General features: G+C 42.6%; 1 protein-coding gene across 1 annotated transcript in view; it reads right to left on the bottom strand.

Annotated features, from left to right (window-relative positions):
* Positions 1-13,631, bottom strand: part of FAM81B (family with sequence similarity 81 member B) — a 70,577-nt gene that overhangs the window by 17,260 nt on the left and 39,686 nt on the right. Inside the window, exon 5 of the mRNA XM_075542666.1 lies at positions 750-879. Within this exon, the coding sequence (XP_075398781.1) occupies positions 750-879 (130 nt within the window). The remainder of the gene's footprint in view (positions 1-749; positions 880-13,631) is intronic.

Here is a 13,631-nt window from a genome sequence, read left to right as displayed (position 1 = left end):
ACCTTTGCCTTGCGCTGCCCAAAATATCTCAAAGAGATGTGTTTGCATTCTGCAGGGCAAGAATGGCGTCGGGCAGAGAAGGCCTTGCAGTGGACTCCATTTTGGTCAAACCATTGGCTGGGTGGAGGGGCAAGGGAGGAAGATAATCCAGGCAGAAACGAGCAGCAACAAGGTGGAGGGTGTGTAAATAGCTTGGTGTGAGTGGGACTACCTTTCAGGTAGTTCAGTTACTCCTGGGTAAGCCAGGAAACAAAGGGATGTGACTGAAGGGATGACCAGGATACAGGAACGGGTGGCCTTTAAAGTCCAGGCCCAGAGATGTGTTTCTCATTTGTAAGTGAAATACTCTATTACAGAGTTTTAAGCAGTGATGTAAATAAGTGATCAACTCACATTTATGTTGATCTTTCAATAATAGTTTCTTTTGGAAATTCTTTGCTTACAATTCCTGGTTCCCCAGTCTTTGATGGGAACCCAGAGAGTAAGACTAATGGTAACAGTGTGCTTAAGGGTCATTTACTCAAAATATGTGACTATTTTGGAACAAGGAAGAACTTACTAAATATTTCATTACTGGGCTGACTATATGCATCGTGTCTATGTATTAGTTGGCATATTTGAACCCTTGGGGAGAAAAACCACACATAACGTAAAACAGTTATCATTTGATGGGTATTTTAATACGACACAGAATGCTCTTATTTCTGGAAATAACGCATTATATAAGACTTTCATCTGTTTTCAGTTACCTTCATATCCAAATTCTTAGAAATATTTTCCAGGGCTGAAATGAGCTCTTGAATTGCTTTCTCATTTTGACGGTACTCATGCCTCATGAAGTTAATATCTCCAGAAAGCTTCACAATACTGGAATCACATCTATTGACGATATGAAAATGGGTTTTGAGGTCAATAGATTCATAAACTTTTAAAAAGTCAATCTATAGAGAGCTTGTACAATTCTTATCATAATCCATACATATATCCATTGTGTCAAGCACATTTGTACATTTGTTGCCATCATCATTCTCAAAACATTTTCTTTCTACTTGAGCCCTTGATATCAGCTCTTCATTTTTCCCCTCCCTCCCTGCTCCCCCTCCCTCTTGAACCCTTGATAATTTATAAATTATTATTATTTTGTCATATCTTACACTGTCTGATGTCTCCCTTCATCCACTTTAATGTTGTCCATCTCCAAGGGAAGAGGTTATATGTAGCTCCTTGTAATCAGTTCCCCCTTTCTATCCCACCTTCTCTCCACCTTCCAGGTATCACCACTCTCACCACTGGTCCTGAAGGGATCATCTGTCCTGGATTCCCTGTGTTTCTGGTTCCTATATGTACCAATGTACATCCTCTTGTCTAGCCAGATTTGTAAGCTATCACTGAAGACAAATGTGTGCATAAGGATATGTGGTGAAGAAAGCTGATGGTGCTTGGCTATCAAAGGATATGACATCTGGGTCTTAAAGGCTTGCAGGTAAACAAGCAGCCATCTAGCTCAGAAGCAACAAAGCCCACATGGAAGAAGCACACCAGCTTGTGTGACCTTGAGGTGTAGAAGGGATCAGGTACCAGGCGACAAAGAACAAAAAAGTCATATCATTGTAAATGAGGGTGAGTTCAGAGTGGAGACCCAAAGCTCATCTGTAGGCAACTGGAAACCCCCTTACAGAAGGGTAGTGGGTAGGAGACGAGCCAGTCAGGGTGCAGAGTATCTATGATGAAACATACAACTTTTCCTCTAGTTCTTAAATGCATCCTCCCCCCACTATCATGATCTCAATTCTACCTTACAAATCATCTACATTTTCAATACCATTCTCTGTCTCTCACTGCCATCAAGTCTATTCTGATTGATAGCCACCTTATGGGACAGGGTAGAACTTCTCCTGTGGGTTTCTGAGACTATCACTCTTTTGGGGAGTAGAAAGCCTAATTTTTCTCTTGTGGAGCAACTGGTGGTTTGAACTGCTAACCTTGTGGTTAGTAGCCCAACACAAAATGTGCTGTACCACCAAGAGTCCAAAGAAAGAAGCTAAAGAGAGAAAGGGAAAGTTATACTCATGATTTAAACAGTAAATGAAAGATATCTATTTTCCCTAACACTAAGTGGTATCAGGTTGTATCCCTGAAATATAAAAATCTACTGAAACTCCTAAGACTGAGATAATGGATCAGATTATATGTTAGACGGGGTTCTCTAGAAAAACAAAACCAGGACACTTATGAGTATATATATCATATGAAATAAATGGCTAATTAGTCTATAGGCAGTACAAATGGCTGAGTGCAACTCACTTCCATGAGACAGCTAATATACTTGGCAGTCCTTCAAGCCTTGAGGGCTGCTGGGGGCAAGTCAAGGAAGCAGACAGTTGATTCCTCTGTAGAGCAATTCAGGCAATCTGGCCACAGGCAGCACACAGCAAGGCAGGTCACCAGCAGTCAGTCAGATGACAGGGTCCAACAGTCCCCAGCTCAAGCGATGCATACTCCAGTAGAGTGGCAAAACATGTCTTGAAGGAACCTCAAACTATAGTCACACAGTCCATGGGGTAGGTGTCCCACAGGTAGTGTAGCTTGCAAGTTGAGGCAGAGAACGAGCTAAGGCAGCTGCACACTGGTCTGATCATCAAAGAGCAAGAAACAAGAAAGGCAAGGCTCGCCAAACCATTTATCTCTCCACCCTTCAAATAATCCCACGTGTGTTCATTGACCAGGTTGGCACAGTAAACCTACCTATCACAATCCACTCCTTGCCAATTTGGTACCTGTACACAATTTTTTAGCCATGTGTAATTTCCAGACATTAATTAAATCACACTTATACTTAACATCAAACATCTATCATACATATAAATGAAAACACACCAAGTCCAATTGTATCTGATACATCATACATGAACAAAAGAAAGATATTCATTAAGCACATATAAAGAAAATAAACTGACCATCACAAATCTTGCATTTGCCACTGATTATGTGGTTTTAACTGAAAGGTAGAACTGTCTTCTTCTACTACCCCTTCGGTATTTCCTTTGTCCTTGGCAAGCACCTCAGTTGGCTGTGATTCTTTTGCCCAGTAGGGTGACCCAGACCTTCATTCCTGAGCAGCCTGGTCATTAGACGTCTTGTCAGGATTGGGTGGCTGTGGTTTACCATTTACTTTCATCACAGGGCATGATAGCACTGAGTCAGCCTATGAGATCTGGATTCCAGACACATTCTTCTTTATTTCCATATGTAGGATCTGTCCAATTTCTCGTTGGTAATCAAGATCAATCACCCCACTCAGTACAGTGACACCCTTCCTGACCTGTTGATCCAAAGGCATGAGGAGCCCAACGTGGCCAGGGGGCATTCTCAGCCACCAGTTGGAATCCATGCAGTGTTTCTGAGTGGGAGAGTTCCTTCCTTCAGGACCAGGACCTCCAGGTCTGACCACATAGGGTTGCTGGGAGAGGAAGCAAAAATGCTGCAAGGGGATCACGAGGAGTAATAGTGAGTGGTGCCCCCCAGCTTTGCCCCCTTGGTTCCTGGACCCATGAATTTTGGCTATTGGAGACACAGCACCATATATTGGCCGCTGATTTAGAGAATATGCAGCCTTCTGGAGAACATTGCCCCAGCCCCGCAAGTTGTTGCCACCTAGCTGGTGCCATAATTGTGTCTTTAGGATAAGGTGACCTGACGTACCACTTTTGGCAGGACAGTCCTGATTTTTAACAATTGTTTCTGCATCCCACGGCGTTTTTAAAACGTTCCAATTTTTGGAATAAATGCACGACAAGCTAGGGTATATGGTTTTCGGCTGCCGTGTGGCTATTTCCCCAGGATATGAGTTTTATCAATGGTGTCCCGCTTTACCAATGTTCAACTCTGGTCACTTTTCTTTAGGAGGCCATTCCGTCGTTCTATCAAGCCAGTTGCTTCAGGATGATGAGGAACATGATAGGACCAGTGGATTCCACGGACGTGGGTCCATTGCCACCCTGCATTTGCTGTGAAGTGAGTTCCTTGATCTGAAGCAATGCTGTGTGGGATGCCGTGCTGGTGGATGACACATTCTTTAAGTCCACAAATGGTAGTTTTGGCAGAAGCATTGAGTGCAGGGAAAGCAAATCCGGATCCAGAGTAGGTGTCTATTCCAGTAAGAACAAAACACTGTCCCCTCCATGATGAAAGTGGTCCTATGTAATCAACCTGCCACAAGGTTACCGGTTGATCTTCCCGAGAAATGGTCCCATATCTTGGACTTAATGGTGATTTTTGTTGCTGGCAAATGGGGCACTCAGCAGTGGCAGTGGCCAAGCCAGCCTTGGTTAATGGAAGACCATGTTACTGCGCCCATGCATAACCTCCATTCCTGCCACCATGTCCACTTCGTTCATGTTAACCATTGGGCAGTGATGGGAGTAGCAGAGGAAAGAGGAGGACCAGTCTCCACAGTGTGTGTCATCTTATCCACTTGATTTTTAAAGTCCTCCTCTTCAGAGGTAGCCCTTTGGTGAGCGTTCACATGAGACATGATTAGCTTTACTTTCTTGGCCACTTCAGAGAGGTCTATCCACATACCGCTTCCCCACACCTCCTTGTCACCAATTTTCCAATCATGTTCCTTCCAGTTCCCTGACCATCAAATCAAGCCATTAGCCACAGCCCATGAATCAGTATACAGTCTCACATTTTGCCATTCTTCCTTGTAGGCAAACTGCATGGCCAGGTGCACTGCTCAAAGTGCTGCACTTTGGGAAGATTTCCCATCACCGCTGTCCTTTAGGGAGATCCCAGAAAGGGGCTGTAGTGCTGCTGCTGTTCACTTACGAGTGGCACCTGCATATCGTGCAGAGCCATCCGTAAACTAAGCATGACTTTTCTGGTCTTCAGTTAAATTACCATAAGGAACTCCCCACGAGGCCCTACGTGCAGACTGGGAGAAGGAAGGATGGCTGGTCCTCCTGACAATGGAAAGTGTGATTGAGGAGAGGGATGGTCTCAGAACCCCAGAAGCGCATCATAAGTGCAGAATAACAGACCTAAAAGCTTCTGCCTGTGCTACAAAGGAGAGTCTTCTCTCCTCCAGTGATAGAGCTGACATTGCTGAGAACCAGGTCCAGAGTCTCATCATGCGAATGGCTGAATTACAACATCAGCTGAATTGCAGATCTAGAGAAACACCTGATACTAAAGTAATTACATTTATAGGAAAAACTTGAGACCCTGAAACATGGGATGGGAACATAGGGACTGAAAATGCAGACAAGGAGAATATCGAGCCCCTAGAAAAGATTGAGCCACCCCAGTCAGTAGATCCACCCCTCCCAGCTGAGGGGATTAATCCACTAACAGTAAAACAACCCACACCTGAGCAGATTAACTACACTGTTCAAGCTGAAGTTTCAGGTGGGGCTGCATCTGTAGCCCATTATTTCCTTTAGGCCTGTCACTAAAATTAAGGCTCAGAAAGCTCCTAACGGCGAGGTTGAGATGATTACTCAGGAAGAAGCATGCTATATCCATAAAGATCTGCTGCAGTTTTCGAATACGTACAAGCAGAAGCCTGGGGAATCTCCCTGGGAATGGTTACTGAGGGTGTGGGACACTGGTGCAAGGAATGTAACATTAGACCAGTCTGAGTTTCTGCATATGGAACCCCTAAGCACAGATTCCTCTTTCAATGTCTCAGGGAGAGAGCTTAAGAGTGGATCTAATTGCTTATTTAGTTGGTTCACTGAAGCATGGGCTGCCAGGTGACCCAGATTAGACCAATTTGAGGTACCTGACCTACCTTGGTACACTGTAGAGGAAGGCATCCAAAAGCTTAGAGAAACTGGTACGTTGGAATGGATCTATCAGGATATTCCCATAGACCCCAAAAGGGGGTGTCCTGAGGACATACCCTTCACCACGACCTTAAGGACAAGTTTTTGAAGTGGGCCCCAGCATCTCTGAAGACTCCTATGATTGCTATTTAAGTGCACCAGGATTAACAGTGGAAACTGCCCTAAGTGAACTCCCACTTTTGCCTACAATGGGGCTGATTGGGTCCCATGGTGGTAGAGGGCAGGTGTCAGCACTGAATCAGCAGAAACAGGGTGGACGTGGTTATTGTAATAGACAGCAAGATTTCTGTTGTAATCAAAGCAACCTCTCTCTTGAATAATTGCCAACTTGGCACCTATACACAATTCTTTAGCCATATTTATTTTCCAGACATTAATGAAATCACACTTATACTTAACATCAAACATCTATCATACATATAATGTATGTAGGATGGAATATTTGCTAGCAGAAATTGTCTCGAATATCAAGGAAAATGAAAAGATGTCCATCTAACAAGCTCAAAAAACTCGACACAGGATAGACACTAAAAGAAAGTCATTAAGACATATCATATAAGGGCCCCAAAATATCGAATGGGAAGTGGTGCTGGAAAATATGATGATCTACCGGCAGAAAACTGAAGGAAGACCCTCACCTCATTCCAGGCACAAGAATAAACTCAAGGTGGACCACAAACCTTGAGGTGAAACCCCAAATAATTAGGACCATCAATGCAGGAATTGGGACACACCTGAGAACCTTGGCACAGGGCATACATAGGCTATAAGAAATAGTGAAGGATACAAACACAGAGAAGTCACAAATTGACAAGTGTGATATACTGATGATAAAACACCTGTGTACATTGAAAGAATTCACCATTAGAGTAATAAGAGAGCACACAGACTGGGAAAAGATCTTTAGCAATGACATTTCAGACAAAGGCCTTATTATAAAAATCTACAATACTCTGCTAGCTTCCAAAAAGAAAAAATCTAATTGCCCACTGAGGAGGTGGGCAAAGGACCTGAGCAGAAGTTTCACAAGGGCAGAAATCTGGATAGCCAGTAAACATGAGAAAATGTCCTGATCATTAGCCATAAGAGAAATGCAAATTAATGCAACTATGAGATACCACTTAACACCCTCAAAGATAGCCCAATTCAAAAAATCAGAAAGTAGCAAGGAGCTGTGGTGAGATAGGAACTCTGATCCACTGCTGGTGGACCTGTAGTTATGTACAGCCATTATGGAAATCGATTTGGTGAGATCTAAACAGATGGAGATTGAGCTACCATATAACCCATCAATCCCCCTACTGGGCATAGACCCAGAAGAGGCAAGAAACCAACCACGGTCAGACTCTGTGCTCCAATGTTCATCGCGGCACGATTTACAATGGCAAGGAATTGGATACAACCCAAATTTCCATCAGTGGATGAATGGATCAAAAACCTGTGGTGCATACATACTATGGAGTACTACATAGCCTGTAAAAGCAGCAATGAATGCGTGAAGCACATCACTGCATGGGAAGAACTGGGGGAAATCATGCTAAGCGAAGTAAGCCAAGCACAAAAGGACAAGTATAACATGAGTCCACTGAGGTAGGCTTAAAAAATGGGGCATAGGGGAAAAGCTACTATATACATACATTCCTGGGGAAAGGTCCAGGTACTATGGTAGGGGCCAAACTCAATCCAGGGATATATATGGCAGCCAACTAATAGGAGGGGGGAAAGAAAGAGGGAAAACAAAAAAGGACATGGGTAGGTGGGGAGCAGGGCATTAACCCACCCAAGGGGAGGGTTATTGTTTATATCTCCACAGGAGAGGGAGAGAAAGACCAGGCTTCAACCGAATGCACCAAGATGTAAATGCAACATACTGGCATGTACCAGGGAACCAATAGAGAAGTCTGTGGAGCTGGCCCTAATCCCAACTATGTGGAACCCCCACCCCCCCAAAAATAGAATGCAATTCAGAAGACAACACTGAAGCTACAGCTTGTGGAGAGAGGCACATCTGATTAGAACATGCAGGAGGTGGAGATTGAGGGGAACACATCCTGGCCCACCAAGGCCCGAGGATGATATTCTTGCTCTGAGCAGATGATGCACAGAGAGGACCATATGGCTGGGCCCACCACGAGCCATAACGTCCCTCACTGACCTATAGTGTTACGGGGGACAACACTGGAGACACGGTGAGAGAATTGTGCCGGATCTGACCCCACCACACTGGGGTGAAACACTAAGTGTGTGCAACAGAGCAGCAAGGGGAGCATATAATGAAGTCTCTGGGGAATACCAAAAACAGACTTTGGGGACAGAGTGTGACACCCCATCAGACTTGACTGGAGAACATTCCTAAAGGTAAAAAAAAACCAGACCTGAAATTATTTATAGGCTTTTCTTCCTTTTTTGTCATTGGCTTTCTTTTTTGTTGTTATTTTGTTTTTGTTGGTTTTGTCTGTTGTTTTGTTTGGATTTGCCTGGTTTTTCTTGCATTTATTAATGTCTGCATGTCTATCTAGATAAGACAGGTGGCATAAACAATTTGGAGATGAAAACAATGGAACCGACAGTTTGGGGGATACGGGAGAAGGGGAGGTGGGAGAAAGGAGGGGATGGGTGGGCAACAACGAACTCAGGGAACTAAAATTGACGGAGAGAAGGCATAGGATGCCTAGTGAGACTTAATCAAGGGCAATGTAACAGTGAGGAATAGCCCGAACGAAGGTCAAACAGGATGGTGGGACAAGAGGAAAGTAAAAGGAAATAGAGGAAAGAACCAGGAGGCAAAGGACATTTATAGAGGTCTATATAAATAAATATATATAATTATATATAATGATAGGGAAATAGATCTATGTACTTATATCTATATGTTAAAAATTAAGGTAGCAGATGGACATTGGGCCTTGACGCAAATATTCTCAACTAAAGAACATTTTGTTCTAACAATCCGGCATTCTGTGATGCTCACCTTCCCAACACGATTGCTGAAGACAAAATGGGTGCATAAGCAAATGTGGTACCCAGCTATCAAAAGATATGTAACCTGGGGTCTTAAAGGCTTGAAGATAAACAAGTGGCCATGTAGCTGAGAAGCACCAAAGCCCACATAGAAGAAGCACACCAGCCTGTGTGATCATGAGGTGTCAGTGGGATAAGGTATTAGGCATCAAAGACCCAGAACAAAAATTCAAATCAATGTGAATGAGGGGGAGCGTGGACTGGAGACCCAAAGTCCATCTGTAGACAATTGGACACCCCCCTACAGAAGGGTCACAAGGAAGAGACGAGCCAGTCAGGGTGCAGTATGCACTGATCAAACATACAACTTTCCTCTAATTCTTTAAAACTTCCTCCTCCCCACTATCATGACTTCAATTCTACCTTACAGATATGGCTAGACAAGAACATGTTCACAGCTCCAGATAAGAGTTTGCAACAGAGGGAATCCAGATGGATAAATCCCTCTGGGCTAACAATGAGAAGAGAGATACCAGTAGGATAAGGAGAAGGTAGGGGGGAGAAAGAGGGAATCACTACAAGGAGCAACATATAATCCCCCTCCCCCTGGGGGATGAAGAACAGAAAAGTGGGTGAAGGGTGACAGAGGATGATATAAAATATGAAAAGAATAATCTATAACATCAATGATTCATGAGGGAAGGGCAAAATGAGGAGCTGATACCAAGGGCTCAAATAGAAAGAAAATGCTTTGAAAATAATGATGGCTATAAATGAACAAAGGTACTTAACACAATGGATGACTGTATGGGTTGTGATAAGAGATGTAAGAGCCCCAGAAAAAGTATTTAAGAAAAAAAGACATATAATAAAACTTTTGCAAACCAAAGACAAAAAAGAATTTGAGAGCAGTTGAGAAAACCGAACGTTACTTTAAAAGGGATCCAATAAAACTAGACATTTCTTGGCAGAAACCATGCAAGCAAAAAGGCGATGGAGTGACATAAATCCCTAAAAGAAAAAAAAATTACCAACCAAGAATTACATATCATACAAAACAGTTCCCTGATTATAATGTTGAAATTAGGATATTTCAGTTAAGCAAGATAGAGGAATTTATACAAACCAGATTAACCTTAAATGAAATCCTACAGGGAATTCTATGCACAGAGCATCAACCAAGTCAGACAACAACCAGAGATTTAGACACATCACCCAGAAACCAATCCAGTGAAATAATTCTCAAAAACCATAAGTAACCAAACAAAAAAGTACAAAACTGAAATTAGGTAATTAGAGGCATCAATTGGAAAATGGTGACAATTACAAAGAAAAAAGAGGGCACGGATGGGATCATTACTGTGCCCAAGTAGCGGAGGCTGCTGAGAGCAGATGCTTCAGAGGCCCAGAGCAGCAGCTCCGTTACTATGGGTACCTTGTCCTCGGCTGGCCTGAGATTGTGGGACTGTGAGGCAAAGGGGTAAACTGACCTCCTAGCCCACGAAGAAAAAGGTTAAGGGACCTTATGGCTGAGAGACTGAGGACCAGGGAGAGGCTTGTCTTCTGGCTGAGAAGAGATGTTGCTGTGGACCAATGGCAATCCCTAATAGTTGCTGATCCTGGTTTGTAGTAACCTAAGGAATTTCCTAATAACCAACAACTCACTGCCATCAAGTTGATGCTGACTCACAGCCACCCACTAAGACAGGATAGAATTGCCTCTGTGATTTTCTGAGACCATTACTCCTTGTGGGAGTACAAAGCCCCATCTTTCTTCAGCTTCCCTGCTAACCTCCTTTATATGAGTCTGTGATTTCTGTGGGGCCAATCTCCTGAATTAGCAAACCCACCACAGAAGTAGAGTGCCATAGGAGGAAGAGTTGGGGTCAGAATACGTAAACCAGTGGGGCGCATTGAGCACGTCTGACCTCTGTCTCTTCGCAATATGGAAGCCAGAGGAGGTCAGATGGATTGGTTGATAGTTACCAAAAAGAAAAATTACTTAGGAATAAATGCAACAAGAAATAAAAAAGACATACAGACACCTACAAAGCACTGTTGAAAGCAAGCAGAGATTTGCAAACACAGGGTGACATCATGTTCATAGATGCTGTGTCCCGAGACCACTTCCATCCATGGGCCTTGACAAAGTCAGCGCATGGAGGAGGAGCATTCAAAGAAGGCTCCACCAAGGACGTCTCTTCTCTGAACCCTATGAAATTATTGGCCTGATATCATTATTGCAGCTGCTCTCTGGTTCCTGATAATTTTGATCACTTCCCCTTTTAGGAAGCACCTGATGTCAGTTGAGGAATATTCTCCAGAAGTTCAGGTTACTCCCCTTCCTATGGCTTTGAAAGATCCATGTCCTGATAGCGTGCAAAGTGTATTGTATAATAAAACTAGAAACTGGAAGCCAGAAACCTCCCTTAAGGAATTTATGTTACATCTTGAGCAGGCTGAACTATTGCAACCAAAACCCACGGAAATCTCAGAGGCTCATTTGGAAGCTTTTGAGCAAGACTCTAAAAAAGTTTATCATCCTCTTCCCACGGTTTTTCCCTCTCCTTATATTGGTTACCGCATAGGGGGTAGAATATGGCATCCCCCTCCAGGAAATAACCCAAAGAGAAATAGAGTTCCTGGTCCTGATTTACCTTGTACAGGGGCTTGTAATGAAAATAGCATAAGAATGGTTAACAAAGAAGGTATACAATTTCCTTTTAGTAGTTTAAATTTTATGGAAGGGTTAGCAAGAGGAGGGCCCCTGTGATGTTTGAAGTCCACTGAAGCAAAGCTACCTATTGTGAGGGAACTCATACCTTGGTACAGAAAGACTTTGGGGAGTTTAATTTATGGGAACTTAGTGGAAAAGAAAGAACAACAAAAAAAAAGAAAGCCCTAGAGGAACAGCTAAGAAGGAACAGAAAGAACAGCCAAAGCCTTTCAAGTAATTTTTGTGATTGATAATAAAATGCATTAATGCTTTATTGATTTCATAGTTAGAACAATGCTCCCTAGTTGGATAAAGTGTGCTCAGTATTATTAGAAGGTTTGTCTATCACCCTTGTGGTTGAAACAATTTTAGTTTCAAGGTGTACTAATTTTTAACCAAGAATCATTATGTGATTACGTAATTTGTCATGGTCTTGTGGCCTGAGAATTTCCTGATGTATGACCTTAGGCCATAAGCTTTAAGGCAAGCAAAAAGACTATATAAGTTGAAGCTTTGCATGAATAAAATTGGAACAGTCACCCGCAACCTTTGAGTCGTGTGGTTTCTGTCTCCCATTCGCCAACGCCTTGACTCACCTCGAGGGACCCCCGGACCTTGCTGCAGCTGGGCTGCGGCAGCTGTTGTCAGGGGTCGATGAGTTGGTGCGCTCCTGTTCCCAGGCACCTTGTGTACAACAGGATGAAACCCTGCCTCGTCCTGCACCACTCTTGTTTGAGCCCAGTGGTGAAGTCACCGTGTCACTCCATCTCCTTGAAGGTCTTCCTCTCTTTCACTCTTCCTTTCTTTTACCAAGCATGATGTGCTTTTCCAGAGACTTGCCCCGCCTGGTAACATGTCCAAATATGTGAGACAAAGTCTTGTAAGCTTTAATTTTTAAAATAAATTTATTATCCATGGGGAGTTTAATATGTATATCATGTCATTTCCTAGCTCAATCATGTCAAGCAGTATCGTACGATTGCTACCACAATCTGTTTCCAAATATTCCTTTTCTTCCTGGACTCCTTGTCATCTTCACTTTTGAGGCGCATTCTGGCCGTACTTCTTCCAAGGCAAATGTGTTGGTTCTTTTGATATTCCATATTTTCAATAGTCTTTACCAATGTCAACATCCATTTCCAGTCTTTCTTGTTAATTGTCCAGCTTGCACATGCATATGAAAATACGATGACTTATGTCAGGTGCACCATAGTCTAAAGTGATATCTTTTCACTCAAAGGGTTTGTGCAGCAGATTTACCCAATGCAGTGATTTATCAATTGATTTCTTGACTGTTGCTTTCATGAGCAATTTGTATTCTGTCAATTTGTGGAGGCTTGCTTTTCACCAGTGCTATCAGCACAGGTCCTTCGATACCAGTTCTTGATCCTATGCTACCCTTGAAATGATTGAATGACAACCATTTTGATATGGTGATTGTGTATCCCCTTTCATCTTATTTTTGTGCTTCCTACGTCATTCATTCTTTTAACTATAGAATTCTTCAATATGGCAACTAAAGATCTAAAATTTCCTTCTAGTCTTTCAGCTTGAAATATGCTGCGTGTTCCCTTTCGCTTTCTAACTTCAAGTCTTTGCTCATTTCATTCTACTACTTTAGTATCTCTTCTTGACTTGCCTTTTGAAATGTTAAGAATTTTTACTTCATTATTTTGTCCATTTACCTTAGATACTGTACATTCAAGAACGATATCCAGAGTCTCTTCTAACATCTACTTTGGCTTCTTTTTTCGCCTTGTACCATTAATGCTCAGTTATTGTCTTCATGCATGATGTTCATGATGTCTTTCCACAACTCATCTAGTCTGTGGTAATATTGTTTAATTTGTCTTATATGTTCTTGAGTGGGTTTCTAAGTTCGTGTGCCATATACTCAAGAATGTATGCTCATGGATAGGAAGGCTTACATTGTGAATATGTCAGTACTACACAAAGCAATCCATAGGCAAAATTCATTCCTGGTCCAGATTTTATCAATGTTTTTTAAGAGATGGAAAACTTAATCACTATCTTCCTAGGGAAGGAAAAGAGACCCTATAGAAGGAAAGCTCTGCTACAGAAAAACAACAAAATAGGAGACCTTA

The sequence above is a fragment of the Tenrec ecaudatus genome, chromosome 2 (genome assembly GCF_050624435.1).
Source record: "Tenrec ecaudatus isolate mTenEca1 chromosome 2, mTenEca1.hap1, whole genome shotgun sequence".
NCBI classification, from domain to species: Eukaryota; Metazoa; Chordata; class Mammalia; order Afrosoricida; family Tenrecidae; genus Tenrec; species Tenrec ecaudatus.
This window is presented reverse-complemented; position numbering and strand designations above follow the sequence as displayed.